This window comes from Patagioenas fasciata, chromosome Z (genome assembly GCF_037038585.1).
Source record: "Patagioenas fasciata isolate bPatFas1 chromosome Z, bPatFas1.hap1, whole genome shotgun sequence".
NCBI lineage: Eukaryota > Metazoa > Chordata > Aves > Columbiformes > Columbidae > Patagioenas > Patagioenas fasciata.
In genome coordinates this window covers 52,953,953-52,976,004 of record NC_092560.1, presented here as the reverse complement: position 1 = coordinate 52,976,004, position 22,052 = coordinate 52,953,953, and the positions used below count along the sequence as shown (strand labels likewise).

At 39.8% G+C, this 22,052-nt stretch overlaps 1 protein-coding gene across 4 annotated transcripts in view; it reads right to left on the bottom strand.

The window, feature by feature from the left end:
* Nucleotides 1-16,517, bottom strand: part of SNX24 (sorting nexin 24) — a 93,408-nt gene extending 76,891 nt beyond the window's left edge. For 2 of the 4 annotated variants that reach the window (XM_071802169.1, XM_065860819.2), the window contains exon 1: nucleotides 16,304-16,496. Coding sequence is in view for 3 of the 4 variants with exons in the window: in XM_065860819.2 (XP_065716891.1) it covers nucleotides 16,304-16,363 (60 nt within the window). In the remaining variant the exon portion in view is untranslated. Of the gene's footprint in view, nucleotides 1-16,303 lie in introns of all 4 variants that reach the window. The other 2 variants (XM_071802168.1, XM_065860820.2) reach the window with 2 other exon arrangements.
* Between the last annotated feature and the right edge of the window lie 5,535 nt (nucleotides 16,518-22,052).

The following is a 22,052-nucleotide window of genomic DNA, read 5'->3' as shown; positions in this document are numbered from 1 at the left end:
CCTCCTTTCTTTTTTCAGCCTTTTATATTACTGAAAATTGTTATGGAGTTGGTGCTCAGTGTTTTCTTTCCAATCTAAACAGCCCCTGGTGTATGCCATTCTTCGCTCTGATCAGAGATCCAGAAAGCAGTGTAATACGTCATACTTCCTCCTACACTGCGTTCTCCTGTGGGTGCTCTTTCCCATACACTCACATTCCTGAAAGCAGATGTGGTACTCCTTGCTTAGTGTACACTTCTCATCATTGACTTTTGTTTAGATTCATCTTCTGAAACTCCAACATGCATTTGCCTTTTCTCCAACAGCATGACATGAGTGACATGGCCACTATGCAATGCTCAATAAGCCCCACATCCTTTCAGGAATATCTGTGACCTCGTCTGTTGGATCTTACTCTGTTCTACTGGTATTTCTGATAAATACAGCACTTGGCACCAGTTCCTACTGAATTGGTGCCCCAATTCCTTTTCTTAAATGATCTTTCAAATTCATCACAATTATTTTTAATTCTACTCCTGTTCTCCAGCTTGTTCACAGTTCCACCTTGGCATTGATGGCAAATCTAAATAAGGACACTCTTATTCTATCATCCAAGTCACTAAAACACCAGCTCATACAGGACCTCAAACACACTCAATCAATCTATCCATTGTTGACATATGCATATGCTTCTGCGTACCTGTACCCACGTATGTACAATCACAAGTGTGTGCATGGCATGTCTGTGTTCTGACCCTATCTGAATATAAGGAGATTACACTGACCACAGTACATTGTTGGTTTTGATGTTTGCTTAGTGGCAACTGATTCAGCGTGCCTTCAGTACAAATAAAACTTGTGTTAACAGCATGCTCACTGAATCCAACTAATTTGTACTTTCCACAACCAAACACATATTTTTAACTAGGAAATGTGACACAGCTGTTTGTACTAATGCACAAATAACATACACATAAGCTAGCACATTGTTATAAGAAGTCATTCTACAGAAAACTCCACCAAGAAATAAAAGAGAAAATATTTTAAAAGTTGGTCTGCATTAAGCTTAAAATGGAAACTTTCCCTTTTTCTTTTTATGTGCAATATTGAACAGTGAGTTCTGATCCTAACCTGGAATTTCTCTGAGGAACTGTATAACATAACAGTATTTTTCTGAATATATTTAGAACAGAAAAGGAAAAAATGCAGGCTCATTTTAAAATTTTGCTTAGCTATGCAAATGTGGAAGGTACAGTGGGAAAGAAAGTGGCAGACTTGCACAGACTTGCTAGCGGGGTGCTCAGAGTTACACTGCTGTCAGAAATTCCCTAGGTGAAACTAAAAAGAAAAACTTTGTGGCCAAGCATTTTTTTAAATTCCTCAGAGATACCATAAATATTAATAAGAACATATTTTAAAACAGTCCGTTAAATATTAAGGCATGTGCTTGTATGCTATACTAAAGTACAACAATTGAATAAACATCAGTTCTGCCGACAGGATTCGCTAAAATATTTTTTTGGCTCTCCAGAGATATCCTTATTAACCCAAACTAACATGTTCAAAATAATATGATTCAATGATCTGGCAGTTTCTAAGAACAGATTACTGACATGGTTTTGAATGTTTCTGAGATGAAATCACTAACATTAACACCTTCATGTTAATCGATTGGTGTCAGCAGAATTCTGGAAAGCTATGCTGCAGGCTCCAACACCAAAGCAGTAATCAATTAAGGAAGTCAGCTGAAAAAATTGATGCAAAGATCAGAGTTGTCAATGGCAAAATAATCTCATCTCAATGGTGTCAAAGCAAGAGTAAAAAAATGCCACATACTTCCTTCATAATGCAATAAAACTATTCCAAACAAAGCTTCAGTAACCCAATGATTGTCAAATAACTATTGCAATTAAAACCTCTGAAGAAGTTATTCAGGAATCTATATTCTAGACCATATTTATATAATACCATGCAAGATACATTTCAGTATAAGTTATACAAGCTTTTTTTGTTTTACATTTTTAAAGAACATACTTGCTAAAAAAACAGTGATTTTATTTAGAGAATACTTAAAACTCCAAACAATTAATAGAGAGTTAAACACCAAGAAAAAAAGACATGCAATTTAGTCCCTGAAAATTCACTAACATTTTTAGGCGTCCTACACACTTTCCTTTTTGAATAGGGAGAAACAAAGCCACTGACTTTTAACTATATGTTCCATTTTTATGCACAAATAACACTGCTTTGTTGTTCTGCTGAGTTCTTGAACCTGCTGAGTTAGCAAGGATGTCCACAGCAGGCTGTTGAGAGGGGGAGCGCTAAATACCACTCAAAATAGGGTTCTCATTTCTCCATACTCTTTGTTTGGCTATCACCATCATGAGGGCCTCTACCATGCTACATGCCATAGAAAGCTACCTGACACAATCTGTAGTGCATTCTTTACCTTCCACAAGCAAACCATCAGAATCTATTAAAATTACTTTACGCCGATAGCACTAGAGACATGACAAATCACAGGCCAAGAGTCAGATACCAAAGAATGTGTCTCAGGGCGTTGGGGCCAGGCCCATTTGCAAGCAAATGATATTGTGTGAAGCTGGCGTGCTCAGTGCATGACAAACTGATGCAATTTCAGTACTGTCGGAGAAGCTGGCTGAGATTTCTCTGATGCTGGCTACAGTTAGTGTACAGAATTGTGCAGAGTTCCCAGATTTGAATCACTTGGGGCCTGAGAGGGCTTCACTTGACAAGCCACAAATAATTACACTACACTCTTTCTATTGTACTCTATTATTTTACCTCTTATCTCTAGGCTTCGAGCACTCATGAACAAGCAAGGTCGCTTCTATTTTGACCATGATGCAACAAAACATTGCTCTTTTGTGATATGATAAATAAAACACAGGCCTGCAGACTAAACATTTTTATCAGGTCCATTTTCCACTTTTATAAGCAACAACTTGTTAGAAGCGCAGAGGTTGGAAATAGCCATGCAGGCAAGTTCATGAGCTTTTCACTTATGACTGTGATACAGATATCTTGTTATTGTAAAAACTCATTTGAGAAATGGGGCGTTAAGTTCTTAGTCCGTAACAGATAACAGTTATATCTGTGATTACTTTGAGCAAGTTTTTACCCCTTTCAAATCAGCAATTTTTGACAATTTAGTTGGTCAGTAGCAAAAAATAGTTTTGAATGTGCAGCATGTTGCCAGCTCTTTCCCAGACACCAAACACTTCAAAACTAAAGTAACTGCATTAAAAACCTAGGCAGTTAGGAAAGTTCACTGTTAATGGTATTATCCCGGGCACTAAATTTAAAAAGAGTTATGACACTAAAAACATTCACACTTTAAATTAAAAAAAAAAAAAATTAGAAAGCTGAAGAAAAAGCAGTGGCTTTTGTGGTTTAAGGAACTAAGTTCTAGTAATCTTTTCTTAGTGTATAGAACAATTTATTCTTTCAGAAGAAATTCCCTTCTTCCTCCCATGGTCTAGGAAAAAATTAGGCTTTTACTTTAGAGTTCCATATTACAAACCAGATGGTAGCATTTTTTTCAGCCTTAAAACTATGCTTAGAGGTTTTCTAAAGCTGCAGTTAATACAAACCATTGGATAGTAAAGGAAGAATGCAAATAGGAAGACTAAATGCACATAGAGAAAACAATTATACCAAGTACTTTAAAACTGTTTCTGATTCCCCCATTAATGTGTTCTCCTTATGTTTATTTTCCAGATAAATATATAGCAGGAAGTAGGCACCAAAAAGTACAGAGAAAACGTTAAAGGACTTCTTAGCTACAAGTGCTGAACTCAGAGTCTATTCCCCTACTTTGTCTCTAATTCAGGCCAGTGTAAGGGTTGCCTTATTTGACAGGAGGCAATTACTGTCCTCACTAGCACTATCAACAAATTCTTACCAAGTTGTTTTACAACACATCTAAAAGTATGTTTTCCTTCTTCCCAACTGGCACTAAAAAATTATGGCAACACAAGTCTGACATCGTAACATCTCTGCCAAGGGAAGGTAAAACTGAAACAACCAAAGGAACAGATTTTGACACAGAAGAGAAATATGGAATTATTATTTTATTTTTTTCTTTAAAGCATACTCAGCCATATTTCAGAATCTACTTGAGTTTTGTAATCTATGTGTTGGAGAGGAATTTTTAAAACACGCAGAGGAAATAGTGCAAAGATCGTACTGCTACCAGTCACACATCCATATCCACATTCTGAGTGCTCAGCAAAAGGAAAGGCCTCTGACATTTTCTATTCAGTACCAAAAATAGATGTTTTCGGTAATTACTGACTTCTTATGCTCCCTCACCACAATGTGAAAACAGAAGTTAAGGCTTAGGCTTTTAGAAAGAGCACGGATCTTCAATTAAAACCTAGCTTTTAAATGTTCTCTGGCTTGTTTTTAAGAATGGAGTGGTTTGGATTTTTGTGTAGCATCTGTCATCGGGGAATATGATTTTTCTTAGAATTTCAAGAAAGAGAAAAGCAAGAGGCTAATATATATTCTGATCCCATAACAGCATAGCATTCAACTCCAAATTTCATTTGCCATTTTTTTATTGAATATCCATTTCTTCACATATTCCAAGCAAAGTAAATATTTCTATAACATTCCCTGACATTACTAGAAATCCATTCATTTTTTGATTAAACTGAAGACACGTTCCTTATGTTCCCACATATCAACAAAACAAGATAGCTAGATTGTAATCACCACGACAGATTGGCTGCAAGTAAGACACATGTCCAGGGAGTCATATTCCTGGAAAGAACTTGATTACTAAGTAAAGAGAATGGCATGGAATCTATATGCAAAGAAACGGAGTCCTGTGCAAGACCAGAAGGAAGTTAGCTTTAGTATATATGGTCACTTTTCATGAAAGCAGTTAATTGTAATCAATACAAACTTGCTGTTGAACAATTGACTGCTTCACCACATAATCAAAATTATTCATTTGTCCTGATGTAAAAGATGATAGGAGAGCCTCAGATTTCATTATTTTCCAATTTGGAGATACTGCAGCATATAAATACCTCCTGCCCTGGAATAAAAAGGGAACCCATTTTTTAAAAGTTAATCAACTAAAGGAATCACAGAATGGTTGGGGTTGGAAAGGACCTCTGGAGATCATTTAGGCCAACCCACCTGCTAAAGCAGGTTCACCCAGAGCACATCGCACAGGAATGTGTCCAGATGGGCTTTGAATGTCCCCAGAGAAGGAGACTCCACAGCCTTGCTGTGCAGCCTGTTCCAATGCTCCCTCAACGTGAAGAAGTTTCTCCTCATATTCAGCTGGAAGCTTCTGTGTTTCAGTCTGTGCCTGTTGACCCTCATCCTATCGTTGGGCACCACTGAAAAGAGTCTGGTCCCAATCTCTTGACACCCACCCTGGAGATATTTATAAACACATAAAGCCTTCTCTTCTCCTGGTTGAACAGACCCAGCTCTCTGTCTCTCCTCATAAGAAAGGTGCTCTAGGCTCCTAATCATCTTCGTAACCCTCAACTGGACTCCCTTCAGTAATTCCTTGTCCTTCTTAAATTGGGGAGCCCAGAACTGGACACAGTACTCCAGATGCAGCCTCCGCAGGGCAGAGTAGAGGGGCAAGAGAACCTCCCTCAACCTGCTGGGCACACTTTTCCTAATGCACCCCAGGAAGAAACAAGTAATATAAAAAACAAAATAATGAAGATGATTCTTATCTCATAGTTCTTGAGGTAGACCAGTGGGAGAAAATACTTTCACAGAAGTTATATATAATTTCCAGTATATTAAAGAATTAAGTAGTCAGACAATGTTTGGATAGACACTACTTCTCACAGCATCTCACCACACAAACAACTACTACCAAATGTAATCCATCCCTTTCAGGACTGATTTTTGAAACTCTTTTGTATGATGTACACAACTCAGCAACTAATTTAACCTACAGGCCCTGGTCTTAACAGGTACCCACAAACAGTGTGACATATAAATATTTATACATACTAAATGGAAGATGCAGTGGAGGTTTGGCTGCTATTTCTTATGAATTACTTACTCTAGCTACACTGATGGCAGCTTCAAAATCCTAAAGCATCTTCTCAGATTTCCTATTCATACATTCTTAGAGCTGACAGTTGTTTTGAACAGGAGGTGGAGCTCTCACTGCACAAGCAGTGGAGGAATGAGAGGAGTCATATTTTGTTTAGAACCTGGAATGGACATGCTGCTCCTTTCTCACAGTATGCTCTTTCTGTTTCATTTATTTTAATGCCTAAAAGTATTCAAGCATTGCTGTTGTGCCCCAAATACTTCATTTAAAAACAAACAAACCAACCAAATCAACAACAAAATAAAACAACAAACAAAACAAAACAAAAATCCCAACCACACAGTGCTTATTGGTTTATGAACTGTGAAATGTTTATAATATGATAAATAGGTTGAAATATTATCGTCGTTGTTGTTGTTATTAGTCTGCTCCTGGTAAGAGAGTATCCATGTTCTGGCTACAAGATCTTTATCATCAGGACATCTAAGAATAAAAAATTTGTTAACAGACTACACACACTTCCCCTTTCATTTCCCATTAAAAATACAATGCCACTTTCAAAGGCAATGATGATACCTCTGCTTTGTCATCAAAATCTCATTCCAAAATGCTCTACAAAATGCTATTGTAGCCCTCTGCAAGCCACACAAAGTACAGGCTTATAGAAAACCAAAACCAAAGAGTTGATATAAGTCTTCATATAATTCCTGTGAAGAGGAGAAATAATGATTGCTCACAATGAGAGCATTCAAAATGCAGCAGCTATAAAGCCTCCACTAGCACACTTCATAGTGCATACCTCATGTAAGTACATCACTGTACCCAAATGTAGCACTGAAATTTGACTACCAAGTGCTCTGCCATGCAAGTCTGTCTTCCCTATGTTCTCCTCACTGCCAGTGCACAAGGAAAACCTCTATCCACCTTGGCAGAGCTCGGTCAAGACTGGCTAAATTTTGTCTTCAGTGGCCTATTGCATAAGAAATACAATTAGGTCACTAAGCTGTAGTATAAAGTCTCATTGATTTCTTTCCTATTTCTTGTGAATTCAAAGATAATAATTACAAGAACCACCAAGATTTACACATATTCAGCCCCCATATAAGCAATCCTTCAAATTCCTCAATATAAAAAATTCATGAAGGAACTGAAAAAGAGCGATAGATAAGGGCAAGAAGAATGTGTTCATGTAAATTATCAGCAAAGACAACATTCTTCACAAAGACTGTAAAAATGAAAATCTATAAGTGGGTATTTTCCAACGGATAATTTCAAACTGTAGTGGTTTGAAGAATTGTCATTTAAAGTTTCCAGTTATTCTAAAAGTAAATACCTATTATTAAAAAAGACAGCTTTCTAAAAATCCTTCTGTAATACGAACTTTATTAATATAAACTAATAACCTAGTCACTGCTGTAGATGAAAAACACATCTTTGGCTTCTTCAGGACTCACCAGTCACCTAACATAAAAATGGTATCATATACTGAAATGCCAAGATAACTTCATAAATGCCATGACAACGATGACTAATTAACAATTAAACCTTCAGTGAATTATATCAATCATTAAAAATTCAAAGATCAGTTAAAATGTATGTTACAGCAATAAAAAAAAAAGGGAGAGACCTATTACATCTTCCCTCATGCTGTGTTTGAAAGCCTGTTGTGTTCTCATTCCTGGGAAGCAAAAAAATGTACCTATGCTTACCACTATCTTTGTTGACGAGATTTTACAAGTATCACAACTTGATACTAAACAGACAGCAAACACCAGCAGAAGCAGCCAAGCATTAATAATCTCATGAAATAATTCCATTGGTAGTGTTATATTATTAACAAAGTTTTGCTCTTTCTCTCAAAGATTCAATGGAACTCAAATATATCTTTATTGTGATACATGTTCGAATGCTCTGCTATCCCCTATCTTTCTGAAAATGTAACTTCCTCGTCAAAACCACAAATCAGCACATCTTGGGAGAGAACTGGGTAACTGATGTTTTGCAGTTATGGTTTACTGACAGAATATGTCAACTTCTTGTCTTTCAGATGGTAAATTGATATAGGCAATCATGCTTCTGTTTCTTTATCCCACTGCTGACCCCCCTCAGGAATACATCAAAAGTGATTTCTTGCTCAGAGAAATCTTACATGGCCCTTTCCACTAGGATTTCATGACTGTAAATCAGGCGAGTTTTGAGCAATTGCACAACAATTAGAGACTACTGGAGCTATAGGTCTCTGTGTAACCTGTCTACATCCCAAATCAGATTAAACACACAAGAATGAAATGGCTTTAACTGATTGTTGTGTATGCACTCAGTTTTTCACTTTGTCTTCAAGTTTTTCCAGTTTCTGTCTTAGCTGCCTTCACATGCACTGCAACATTTTCTGTGTCTAACTTCATACTCTTGAAGTTCCTGTTAGATATCAAGCAAGCAGTTTCATATCACTGATTTAAAATCTGTCAACAGGAAAACTGACTGGAGGAAAGAAATTTAATCACGACTGCTCACAAATGTACAAATTAAAAAAGAATAAAGTTTATTCAGTAATATCACTCTTTGGCCTAAATTTTCAGATCTATTTCTTCCATTAATACAGGTTCCTTCATTGGAACTGAAAGAAACTGGTAAAAATAGCTTTTTTTCTGACATTACAGAATCACTGGCACCTGTTCAATTATATTTATCCTCATCTTCCCATGTAGGAGAGAAAAGCATCTGTACAGACCCACTCTGACTCCCTTGTGGAGTAACCAGGACATTTAAAAATTCTTTATGAAGACACTAAGACAATAAAAATAGTATAACTGATCTAATTGATTTAATATTTCTGTTTAACTACCTTGAACCTGGAGTAACTGGTCTGTTACTGATTTCAGTAAGACTTGTGACACAAGGTAATATGTGGTAAGCTTGTACAAGCCACACTGGTAAGCAAGTCTTCCTACTGATAGATTTCATACTCAAGGTATACAGAGCCTCTTTGGATTTTCCACAAACTACCAAGTTCACACAGTCCAAAGACTCAGTGAAAGGGTTAGAATAGTAATACTTGAAAGTGTTTTTACATAAAATCATTCACATATTACTCCTTCCATACTTTTAAACTAGAATACTTATAAATATACCACCTTTATCTTTCACATGTATCACTTGCTATTGTGGGTTACTCTTAAGTTTCATATGGAAGAACATGTAACAACTTCCTCTTTTGATTCCATGCACATTTGCTTTGACAGTAAAGAATGCTGAAATACAAAAGCTATACCAAACTTTAAGTCCCTGTAGTTTTATACTTCCATAAGCAACAGTATAGCGTAGTAACTAAACCGCTTCTTCTATGGAGGCAAAGTCTATGGACTTTCAAAAAATCCACAGTACTTCAAGACCCTACATGTCATATCTTACTTACACAACATTAGCAACTCCAGGAGCAATTTGGGCAGTAGTATTGAAATTAAATTAATTAAAAATATAGTAAGCACATATGTCAGTCAAGTATGACCTCTGCTCTACCACACATATAAATGTATGTCACCTTGACCTGCCATGTACCACTGTAAAATTTTTTGGTCAATATAAATCAAATGTACACTAATTTATTCAGTAAGTTTCCTAGCATCTGAATCAACATTAGAAATCTGACTAGTATTTGTTATTCTGTTATTGACAAAGGGAGCATATTTAAATGATAACAAGAACACATGGGTGTCATTTTGAAGTTGAATTGTTCCCTAGGGACATCCTTAGTAAGCCTCTACATTTAAAGGTCATTCACTGCCAAATTATGAACAACTGTTGCATTTATTAGCACAGGCTCAATAGTTTGGAAGCTAGTGTCATCAATTTAAACTGACAATGAAATCTAGTTGTCCACAAGGAAAATAGACATTTTCCTTATTCCATTTGTCATCATTTTCTGTATACCCCAAACAGAACCGGAACAAGTGCAAGTTTACTCCGTATTTTTCTTGAGGGGATGATGATGGTGGACAAAAGGCTTTCAAGGTTTTATATCAAAGGAAGAGTGTTTCTGTAAAGCTGAGCTTCTGAAATAAAGACTGAAGGGAGCATGTTTCCCACTTATTAATACTTTGTTGACAGAGATATATTTCAAGTGTTGCATTATAGACTTTTTGCTCTTTTTTTCTTTATAATCTTTTCTTTCTCTCAACTGATCTTTCAGTGGTCAAGACATAACCCCTCCTATTTCTTAATTTCTCTGCAGTTTTTCCTCTGAAGCTAGGGAGAAGTTTCTAGTTTCTGTGGCAAGTCACTTCCACCCTTTTCCCAGAACTGAATTCTGCTTCTAAAGCTAGCCAGTGTTTGATAAGTCTCTGCCCTTCCCCCTTTCCCTGTGCTACCTAGCCACACTAAGAAGCAAAAGAAAATCTCGAACAACAGATTTGAGGGAAAGCAAGCTGAAACCAAACCAGTAAGTTGGCAGTGAGCTTCTTTAAAGAAAAAGACAACACTCTTTTCCTGTCTTTCCCTTCCAGGCAGTGAGAATACACAGTGGTAAGTTGAATCAAAGAGGACCTGGATGCTGTTCTTCTCAAGGTAAGGAACCAGAAACCCAGTGATATCAGGAAAGCGTGTTTTGGTAGTCTTGCAGAGCCATTGCAGAGAGGAAGGAGTCTCCTTCCAGTCTCTCACTTCATGTAGGAGGTCATCATTATTACTGTTACAAGCGAAGAAACTAGGACAACCATCACCACACTTGTCAAAAAACCCTTCTTCAGCCCTCTTTCTCTGCAACAGCCGTGACAGTCACAGTGCAGAAGACACTCTCTGTAAGCTCCAACAAGTTACTGGGCTGGTGGAAAGCCAGCATGTGAGCAATCTTCTGCTTACCCCAAGCTTCATCATCTGTTTCTGCTACCAACTATATTACCTCTGATAGTTCCTTGTTTCAGCTATTCCAACAAAACATTTGAATTCTGAGCAAGTTAGCACTTGTGGGAAAGAGAAAAAAAAAAAAGCAGCAAAATATCAGTTATAGTTCCTTCAGGCCTCTGGGATGTATCTCATCAGGTACCGCAGATTTATGCACGTCCAGGTTACTCAGCTGGTCATGAAATGGATCTTTTCTTAGGTTCATTTTGGTTGGACAATACCTTCAAGGCCAAGTCCAATCATTAATCTGGTTAAGATCGCCAAGTCCACCACTAAACCATGTCCCTAAGAACCTCATCTACACATCTTTAAAATACCTCCATGCATGGTGACTCAACCACTTTCCTGGGCAGCATTCCAGTGCTCAAGAAACCTTTCTATGGAGTTTTTCCTAATACCCAAACTAAATCTCTCCTGTTACAACTTGAGGTCATTTCCTCTTGTCCTGTCACTTGCTACTTGGGAGAAGAGACCAACACCCTCCATGCTACAACCTCCTTTCAGGCAGTTGAAGACAGCAATAAGGTCTCCCCTCAGCCTACCTTCTCCAGGTTAAAAAACTGCACTTCCCTCAGCCACCCCTCAACAGACTTGTGCTCCAGGCCCCTCACCAGCTTCACTGTCCTTCTCTGAACTTGCTCCAGCACCTCAGTGTCCTTATAGTGAGGGGTTCAAAACTGAACACAGGGTTTAAGGTGGGGCCTCACCAGCATAAGTACAGGGGAATGATCACTTCTCCTGTCCTGCTGGCCACACAATTTCTCATATAAGCCAGGATGCTGGTGGCCTTCTTGGCCACTTGGGCACACTGCTGGCTCATGTTCAGCCAGCTGTCAACCAACACCCCTAGGTCTTCCCCACACCTGCAGTATTGCCTGGGGTTGCTGTTACACAGGTGGAGGACTCAGCACTTGTCTGTGCCACACAACTGGCCTCAGCCCATCAATCCAGCCGGTTCAGATCCCTCTGTAGAGCATTCCTGCCCTCAAGCAGATCAACACTTCCACACAACCTGCTGCTGGCTGCAAACTTACTAAGGGTACACTCAATCATTGATAGAGAGATTAAACAGAACTGGCCCCAATACTGAGCCCTGGTAAACACCACTCATGACTGGCCACCAACTGGATTTGACTCTGTTTACCACAATTCTTTGGCCCAAGCCATCCAGCCAGTTCTTTATTCCTTGCAGATTACACCCTGGATGGCCATGAGGTGCCAGCTTCTCTAGGAAAAATCTGTGGGAGATGGTGTCAAAGGCTTTACTAAAGTCTAGGTACACAATATCCACAGCCATTCCCCCATCTACTAAGTGGGTCACCTTGTTGTAGGAGATCGGGTTGGTCAAGCAGGACCTGCCTTTCACAAACCCATGCTGACTGGGCCTGATCACTTGGTTGTCTTGTATGTGCTGTGTGATGGCACTCAGAATGTTCTGTTCCATACATTTCCCAGCACTGAGGTCAGACTGACAGGCCTGTAATCCCCCAGATCCTCTAGCCCTTCCTGTAGATCAGCATTGCGTTTGATAACCTGCAGTCAACCGGGACCTACCTGGTTCACCATGACTGTTCACAAATGATGGAAAGTGGCTTGGTGAGCATGTCCGCCTGCTCCCTTAGAACCCTTGAGTGGATCGCATCCGGCCCCATAGACTTGTGCATGTCTAAATAGTGTAGTAGGTCACTAACCATTTCCCCTTGTATTATCTGGGCTTCATTTTGCTCCCCATCCCCGTCTTCTGCCTCAGGGAGCTGGGTACCTGGAGTACAACTGGTATGACTTAAAGACTGAGGGAAAGAAGGCACTTAGTACCTCAGCCTTTTCCTCCTCCTCTGTCAAATGTTTCTGCCTGCATTCACCAGAGGGTGGAGATTCACCTTAACCCTCCTTTTGTTGAGAACGGATCTATAGAAACAATCTTTAATACAAACAGTTGGAAGGACTTTGCTCCGGTAGTCCCTTCCTTGACCTTTATCCACTTGAGATGTGTGGGAAGAGAAAAAGCCAGTAAAGACCAAGATAAGAAGACTTGTTGAGTACCTCAGCCTTCTCCTAATTCATTTATACCAGTTTGCCAGTCATGTTCATCAGGAGAGGGGTACACCTTCTTTGATCATACTGCTTTAAATGTGAATACTATACTGTCCTGGTTTTGTTAAAAAACAAGTTTCTCTTTTAGTGAATTTGCCTGTCAGCTAAAGCCTTCATATTAGCTGCATTTTCCTGGAGAACCAGATACATGTTTTAGTAAACATAGCAATGGAATGCTAACTTATTGATAAGGACAGATTCACATCTTGTGAGAGGGGCAACGAGAAACAGGTAACCAAGAAACTGACCAACTGTGTATAACATTCCATTCATGTGAATACTTCATATAAAAGTGGGAGATCACGATGATCTCATTCTCTTTGCCTTTTCCATCCCTTCTCCTTGTGGCCGACATTAGGAGAGGACCTTGCTAGCTGTCCCTGCGAACTGAGGCCTAATGAGAGACTGAATCCAGCTCCGGCTGGCTGCAGAGTCCAATCCAGGACTTTGGGTGCCGGCTCTGCAGCTGTTGAGACTTTCAAGATTGGTTTTGTATATTTTATATTATTTTCTCCATTCTTATTAGTAGCATTAGTAAAACATTTTTAATTTTCCCAACTCCTCCCTCTCTGTCCTTCTTTTCCTCCCGATTGCCTGTCCTTAGTAGGAAGAGGGGAGAGGGAGGGGCAAAAGGGGCAAGTGGGGAGGAGAGGAGGCTAACAATACATCTGCCAGGGTTTTATCGTCACCCTGCAATCTAAACCCTCAACAGATAAATATGCCTGATGATGCAAAATAATTGAAATTGAATTACCTACATAATTTCACATAAAAAACATACTTTACTCAGATACATGGCACTAGTCCAGGATTGCACCCATTCCCTTTAATTTGAACATTACATTTCAAAGAGATTCTATACTTCACAGCATCACTTCCTCCACTTAACTTTTCTAATTAATCAGATTCAGGTAGCACAGAAGTGGTGAAATATCTACTTAACACGAAGTCTTTGACACCCTGCAACACTGATGTTTTATCGCAATATCTACCAACTCCATGGCTTTTGACTGTTAAGCCCCACATAATGAGGTTTAAAAGAATGAGAGATAAGGTTATCTGGACATGGAAACATTCATAAGCTTCAACATTCCAAGTGAAATCACTTTTTGCTCAATGAAAATCACTTGCTATGTTTCTGTTTTTTCTTAGGTAAATATCTCTGCCTACAAAGTATATGCCTAACTAGTACAGAGGAATGGTAAACTCTCACTAACCTCAGTTTTGCTGGAGGGAGAGATTACAGTGTACTCATTTGCACTGGCCATGAATGTCTATGCTTGGAAGAATACTTACACAAATTATTTAGCAACGTAACAAACTGACAATTACATTAGAACAAGCCTTGCTCATGCATAGTCCATAAGCTCTTTAAGGCATAAATGGAATACACCATGTTATTATCAGAACAGACTTCCATATGCTCTTGCACAAGCATGACTAACCCACAGAACTTTAGCTATGACTTCTAGTACAGTTTCATGGTCAGGGAAATCCTTGAACTGATGCATCTGATGGCATGACAATTTTTGTATGGGAAGTTGTACAGAACCCCCCATCATCTGATTGAAGAGGCAAAGTAATCACACAGGAATAACTACCAAACTATTGAGCTACAGCAAGTTTCAGACACTTGAGTTCAATTCATCAGTAGTGACCTGAGAGGAACAGTGCTGTAATAACCAACAGTTGCTGTCATAATCACACAATTTCACTTCCAAGATCATTTTCTTGAAAGACTTCTAGAAAGATGCAGTTTCATTTCTGATTTCTTTGAAGCTTAGACAGCTTAATGTTTATGAAATTAAAAAAACAAAACAAAAACAAACACAAACCAAACAAACACAAATCCTCTAGATAGCAGGATTCACTGAGAGAAGTACTACTAAAGAAATAAGAAACACACTAAAAACAAATACTAAAAATATATACTGTTATGAAAAATCCTATTTGTGTGATATGCACATCTTAGAAATCACTGTCACTTCAACTAACCTGCCCAACTGGGACACGTTGGGATCAGTCTGTGCTATTGTAACCACACTCAGTCAGAATGTTCTAAAGCCAGTTTCACTACCCAAAATCATGCAGTCATGTTGTAGAGTACCTCTTACATTTACGTTCAATTAAGAGGCAGAAATATTAATGCAGTTACACTCCCACATTAATGTATCTAAAGTGGTTTACAAGGCTTGTAAATACTTGCCAGTACTGAGGACCAAAGAATATACAGCATTAGCATCAGATAGATGCACTTCATGTAATTATGCCTACATGGACCAATCTTCTAGCAATGCAAGAAGACCAGATTTTTTTACTGGTATTTCTTAAAAGCTCAGAACTACTGAATGAATAGATGTACTAAAGATACTAGCTTCAAACATCCACCTTCAGTCAGACACCTTGGGCATCCACCAGAGCAATCACTGCCTCCACCCATGCAACATATGGAAAAGTGTTACAGCCAAACAGCTCCATAGGATGAGAAAACCACTGAGGTCTTAAAATTGTGTAGACTATCTCCTCTGCTTAGGCAGGGTCAGCTTAAGCAGGCTGCCCAGGATCAGGTCCAGTCAGGTTTTGAGAACATCAGAGGATGGAAACTTCAGAGTTCTCAGTGCAACCTGTGCCAGTGCTGGACCACCATCATGGTGACAAAACAATTTCGTCTTATGTCTAAAAGGTATTCTTTTTTATTTTCATTTGTGCCTACTGACACTTGTTCCTTCACTGTGCTCCAATGACAAGAGTCTAGCTCTCTATTCCTCATTTCCTCCATTCAGGTAATTTGTACACAGTGATAATATCCTTCCGAGCCTTCTCTTCTCCAGGCTGAATAGTCCCACCTCTCTCAGCATTCCTCACACAAGAGATGCTCAGTTCCTTCATCACGTTTAGCCCCGCACTGGACTTGCTCCAGCCTCTGTGCTGAGAAGCCCAGACCCCGACCCAGCGCGCAGAGGGGCCCCGCTCCGCAGGGCCGCGCACCGGGGCAGCGCTGCCTCTCTGCACCCGCTGGCCACGCTGCATCACCCACTGTCGCTACCGCCATCGCTCCAGATCACGAAGCGGGCGCTGGGCAGGAGATGCCAGCCGGGCCGAGGCCACCGCTCTTGCGCCGAGGGGCTCACGGCAGAGCAGGGCGGCCCCGCGCCTCGGGGCCCTCACGCGGGCACCTGCACGGCGGCCTGGCCCCCCGCGCAGACCCCACTCGCCGCCGCCACATCGCCCCCCCGAGGCGCGGGGGTGTCCCGCCCTGCCGCCCCTCACCGTGTAGCCCCGCTCCAGCTCGCTCTCCTCGTAGCGGAAGGAGGGGATGTACACCTCCATGGCGGCGAGGCCGGGCCGGGGGCGCCGGCTCCCCCTCAGGCCCGCGTGCTCCCGCCCAGCGGTGCCGCCGCAGCCATCTGCACGCGGCACGTGACGCCGCGCACGTGACGCGGGGCGGGGCGGGGTGCGCGGCCCGGCCGTTGAGCTTCGGCCGCCACGGCGTGTCTGTTCGGGCCCCGGCCGGGACAGCCCGCTGGAAACGCCTGTGGAGAGATGGCGGCGAGGCCGCCGCCCCGCCTGGCCCAGCCGCCTTTCCCCGGGGTGGGTACGGGGCTGGTTGGCAGGGCGGCTGCGCTGGCGTCACGGCTCTGGGGTAGATTTGCCCGGCTCTGGGAGTGGCGTGAGGAGAACGGAGGTTTCTCTGAAAACAGCGTATTTTCAAAAACAACGATTGAGAGCACCTGCTTTAATATGCCAGGGCAGCAGTGTTGCTCTGGACTCGAGAAAAACGGGGAGAAAAAGAGTTAACTTCCAAAGGGGTGAATTTGTCTAGCCCTGAACTGACACCACGGCTCAAACCAATTCCCTTGCCCGCCTGGTCAACAAACTCCGGAGAGCTGTACAAATACAGCGCCTTTTGTAATGCCTCTTTTGAACTGATACCTGAAATAAAGGGGGGAAAAATCAGCGCTGAGGAAAGTGGCATATATTGTGGCTGTTCCTTGGAAGGTGCCTCTTCGTTACTTCACCATCTTCAGTTGCATTTAGTAGGCAGTGCTGTTGCACAGGGTATCACACTTCGCGTGCACTTGCTAACCTTAAGCTTCAGACCTTTTGGAAGCACTGCAAAATGACAAGAAACTGCAGCTGTATTAGATGGCTGTAACTTGAAACTCACCATGTAAGGTTTTATAGATGCTGGAGAGTCTCAGAGGCTGAATGATAATAAGATCTGCAACTTCACCATCTCTCACTGATCTTTTACAGAGTAGCTACCCTGTACGTTCATGCATATGCAGGGTTTGATTTCACATAAGCAGAGTCAAATGCAAAAACATACCTCAAAAATGGACACAAACCAAGTGATTACTTTTATTTGACAACTGTGGTTATTCTTTGTCAGTGTTTCTAAATTTAATTTCATTCTGCTCTAAGCAAAGACCTGTGACGTGAAGAGTTCATTACAAAATAGAAGGCTTTTGACTAAAAACAAGGGCACTAAAGGCAACTAACACTAGTTCATTTTGCTAAACTAAAGCAAAGTAACAACCATACATAATAAAAAAATGACCTGAAATCAAAGCAAAATAGTCTTCGGTCATTCCCCTGTGCACAGTGCTGATCCTGTGTCAGTGTCCTCAAGTGCCAATGACCAGCAGAACAGTCCCAGTACTGCTCTGTGGTCGTGGTGACCAGTGTGAACAGGTTTTGAGTTCCCATGTACTCTCGCTGCAGGAACCAAGTCTTGAGAAGAGAGTGATAATTCAAGGGTGTGAATAAGGATTTTGATTTTTACCCAAAGCATACTCTATGTTACAAATATCCCAGGGAAAGGCAGCCCATCAGTCTAGTAAATGTGAGAATGCTAGAGCATAATTATGATGCCCTAGTTTCTGTTAAGCCTCCAGTCTTTAAGCTTAGTTTCCCTTCTTCCCCTAATACGAAATGGATGGACAAGTCTTATTACACCATTTATGCTGTAATGCATTTATACTGATGAGAAGCAAGTAGAGGAGTTTTGTAGGGGCACTATTTGTGGTTGTTTGCAATCTAATAACCAATAATTGCAAAAAGCTAGTTTTCTTCCTAACATCATATAACTTATTAACAAAGGAAGGTTTGAGACATTAATCTGGTTTCAAATTCAATAGTACATAATGGAACTTTTGACTGTGCATCAGCCAAGAGGAACAAGGAAGATTACATGGTGAGCTGAATTCAAATACATCAATATGTTTTGGAATGTTAAATACTTAATTTGCACAATATATCATCATTAGTTTGCTAATCTTTAAAGTTACATCTAAAGAAAAAATAGGATTTCTCCACATGGCTGACTGACCAAGGATTGTCTTTCTGTCTCATACACTGAGGAGCAAAAATTTAAGAAACAGTAATTCATAAAATGCTATCACCATGCATGAAAAACCATCCAAAATTATTGGTTTTGAAAGCTAATGGCACAAATGATACAATGATTCCCATAAACAACAAAGCAAAGAGAATGTACTTTAAATGTGGCTTGATTTGAACTGTTGCATTAAAATCATGTTAGTATCTTAAAAGCAAAACTGTAAAAGGCTTGAGCTTTACCAGTAACAATTACATAGTTTGCCTTCAAGTTCATCTCTTGAATAGGCCCCAGAAGATCCTCTAGGAACTGTGGGTGTTTGTCTTCATATATCAGGGTTTATTCTTAAATTAACTTGATCCAGAATGTAAAAGGTAGGAATAAATATACTCCAGTTTTAACTGTTACCTGACATTAGACTCCAGCTTAACCTTCCATGATCACAGAAACTACAAATCATCACTGTTTCAAATCAGGACCAATCAGTGAAGCATGCCACACCTAAAAATAGTTAAATCAGATTGCGGCATTTTCACAATCAAGCTTTCAGACTATCCAAAAATGCAATATAATTTTGAAAACAAAACCAAACTCCCTCTTTACTGGCCACTTCTGGTTTTGTTTTTTTTCCAAAGTTGACTCTGTGCAATTCCTCCTATGGGGAGATTCAGTATTCATCATGCTAGAGTGATTCATGGGAGAGGAAAAGGAACAAACGCAAGCAGCTCTGAAAGATCAGTTTCCACTAAGTAATTATCATGATTCAAGGACTTCCTGAATGGCTAGTTTCCAGAACAGAAGTAGGTAAAGAAAATGCATCTAAAAACTCTAATCGAAGTGATAAGTAAAGTACACACCAAAGCAAGAGGCCAGATTAAAAAAAGATAGTCCTTAATAATGTCATAAACTCAGTTTGCTAATTTTTTTAGTTGCAACCAGACAGACTGGTTTTAAGTAAACTTCTACCTCACTATACTGGTACAGATACTGGTCTCATAAAAGTAGCAAAATTCAACATATTTGATAAAATTTTACAACATTTTATTTTTAATGGGTCCATGTGTTCCTCCTCTAAAGATGTGGCTACATTTTTTTCAAAGTACTGTAGTTGTTTGCAAAACATCATGAAGCACTTTCATCAGCCAGTGAGTACAAAAAAAGACCACTTGGACAGGCAGAATCACAACTTCAGAAAGGTCAGTCAGTTTTCTACAGTTCACAGACAGTACTTCTTCTAACAGCTATAATATTTGGAGCTGGTGAGGAGGTAATTTTCTGTACACCTGGAGTGTGTGCACACATGTGTTAGTGCACGAGTGGGTGGGTCAGGGTGGAAAAGTCAATGTGTTAGTACAATGTAAGATAACTGCAGATTTTCTTACAATGAAGTGCTCCTCTACCCCGTGTCGTGGTTTAACCTGAGTTAGCAACGTAACCACAATAGCCGCTTGCTCACCTCCCACCCCCCCACCCAAATAGGGGAGAGAATCGACAGGGAAGGGAGAAACTTGCGTTGAGATAAAAACAGTTTAATAAAATAACAAAATACCAATACACTACTAGTAAAAATATATATAAAATAGAATAGAAAATAAAAGATACTCAATGCAATTCCTCACAAACTCCGTCCACACTGAACAGCGAGTCCCAGGAAACTGCATGTGATCCCAAACAGCTGATCACACAGAAAAAAAGGAAAAAAGGCAGAAAGGTCCAGAGACCTCTGCAAAATGGCAAAAGGCCGAACTAAATGTCCTAAACAGAACTCACCCAAACAGGTCTCCGAGAGCGAAGAGAAGGATCGAGAGACTGAAAGATCCCAGTTCTCATTTAATATGAAGCATGATGCTAATGGATGGAATACTGTAATCTGGATGTCAGTCAAGTTTTGCCTCATCCATGCCCCCCTTCCGCGCTCCCTCACACCTGTGGGCAGAGCGTTCAGAGTATCCTTGGCTCACAGATCACAGCAATTAAAAACATTAACTCTGTGCTGGCGTGTTATCTCTTGTTCTCAAACTAAGTCCAAATAATGACTGTGCTAGCTATGAAAAAGAAAGGTTTCTAACTGCATGAAGAAAATTAACTAATTTTCAGTCAAACCAGCACACCCTGGAAGTTCCACATCAGATATGAGGCAAAGATAAAACATTTCTTCTCTCATGACTTGTGCTACCTTCCTTCCTTGTGCTCCTCTTATCTTGATCTCTGTAAACAACAGATATATGGTTTATCTGAAAGTCTTTTCTTGCTGTTCCATTTTCATTGCATATTTCTTTTACTTTAGTTTTCATACAAATATCCTGCAAGAAGGATTCTGGCTAAGCTGTTTTGCATACTCTTCTGAAATCGTCTTTCTTCATGACATATTTTCTTAATGACAGAAAACAGGTGTTGATTATTTTATATCCCTTCCCTATGCTAGTAATTTTCCCACTGATCTGGAGGAAAAAAACCCCAACAAAATGGTAGTGTTTTAGCAGTGAAGTCAAGAGTTATTTGTTATTTTACTTTTTAGCAAGCTCAGCTATGGAAGAGAAGAATTTCTAAAAAAAGGAAGAATCCCCTTAGCAGATAACAAGCAAGATTTTTAACAACTTGAAACTTCAGCTCCTTATAGGTTTTAATATTGATTTTTTTTTATTATATGGTTGTAATAGACTCATATTTTGCCAGAGATTTGAAGTATTACACAGCTTGTTCCACTCTGAAGTGGGAGGACTGAAAAAAAAATGTAAGGTTTGTTTTGCTGTTGTTGTTGTTGTTTGTTTTTTTTCTTTTTAAGACAGTCATTTCACTGTACACATAATTTTAGTGGATGTTGGCTGTTTTGTTAAGTGCACAGGATATACTAGCCAGAAGCTCATATCCACCATAATTTGAAAGAAACTGACATATTTGGGGCATGAACTCCTGAGACACAGAAACATGAACTGCCATATTAGGCTTTCAGTGGGAATAATTGATAGGGAAGCAGAATATGCCATTTTAAAAGGGACAGTGACTAAAGAATCAGAGACATTGTAGTCTGAACGTCCATTTAAGAAAAAGGTAAAAATATCTTCAATTTGAGCCACATCACATTATATATTTTTAATTCAAAAAGCACCGTGGATGTGATAGATACAAGAATGGGGATGATTTAAAATTGTTGTAAACACCTACAGTGTTTATTTTAACCTAAAAAGTAAACTAGACTTCAGTAGCACCTTGTCTTTTATACAACATTAAAAATGTATCTGGCCATTTTGCAAATATTCATTTTCTTCATGCTAGTGATTCTTCACTGGTTCACTGGCTTGGAGTTTCAGGGAAGCAACACAAATTTAGTACAAGTTCCTGTAGGGAACTCCACAGAGAAAATAGTTCAACACCACCTCCACTTGGTTTGAGAAATATCTGCTAATACAGATGTTAATCATACTAGGAAAGACAACAAGCAAACCTTCTATCTCCATAATGTAGGGGAACATAAAATAAATAAGATTCTTGAAACAACAAGAGTTTTATGATAGGCAAATGTGACAGCTGATCTGGGTCTTCTGCTCAAATTAACCTTGCGATCATAGAATGGTTTGAGTTGGAAGGGACTTTCAAAGATCATGTAGTTCCAACCCCACTGCCATGTACAGGGACACCTTCCTCTAGACCAGGTTGCTCAAAGCCCTGTCCAGCCTG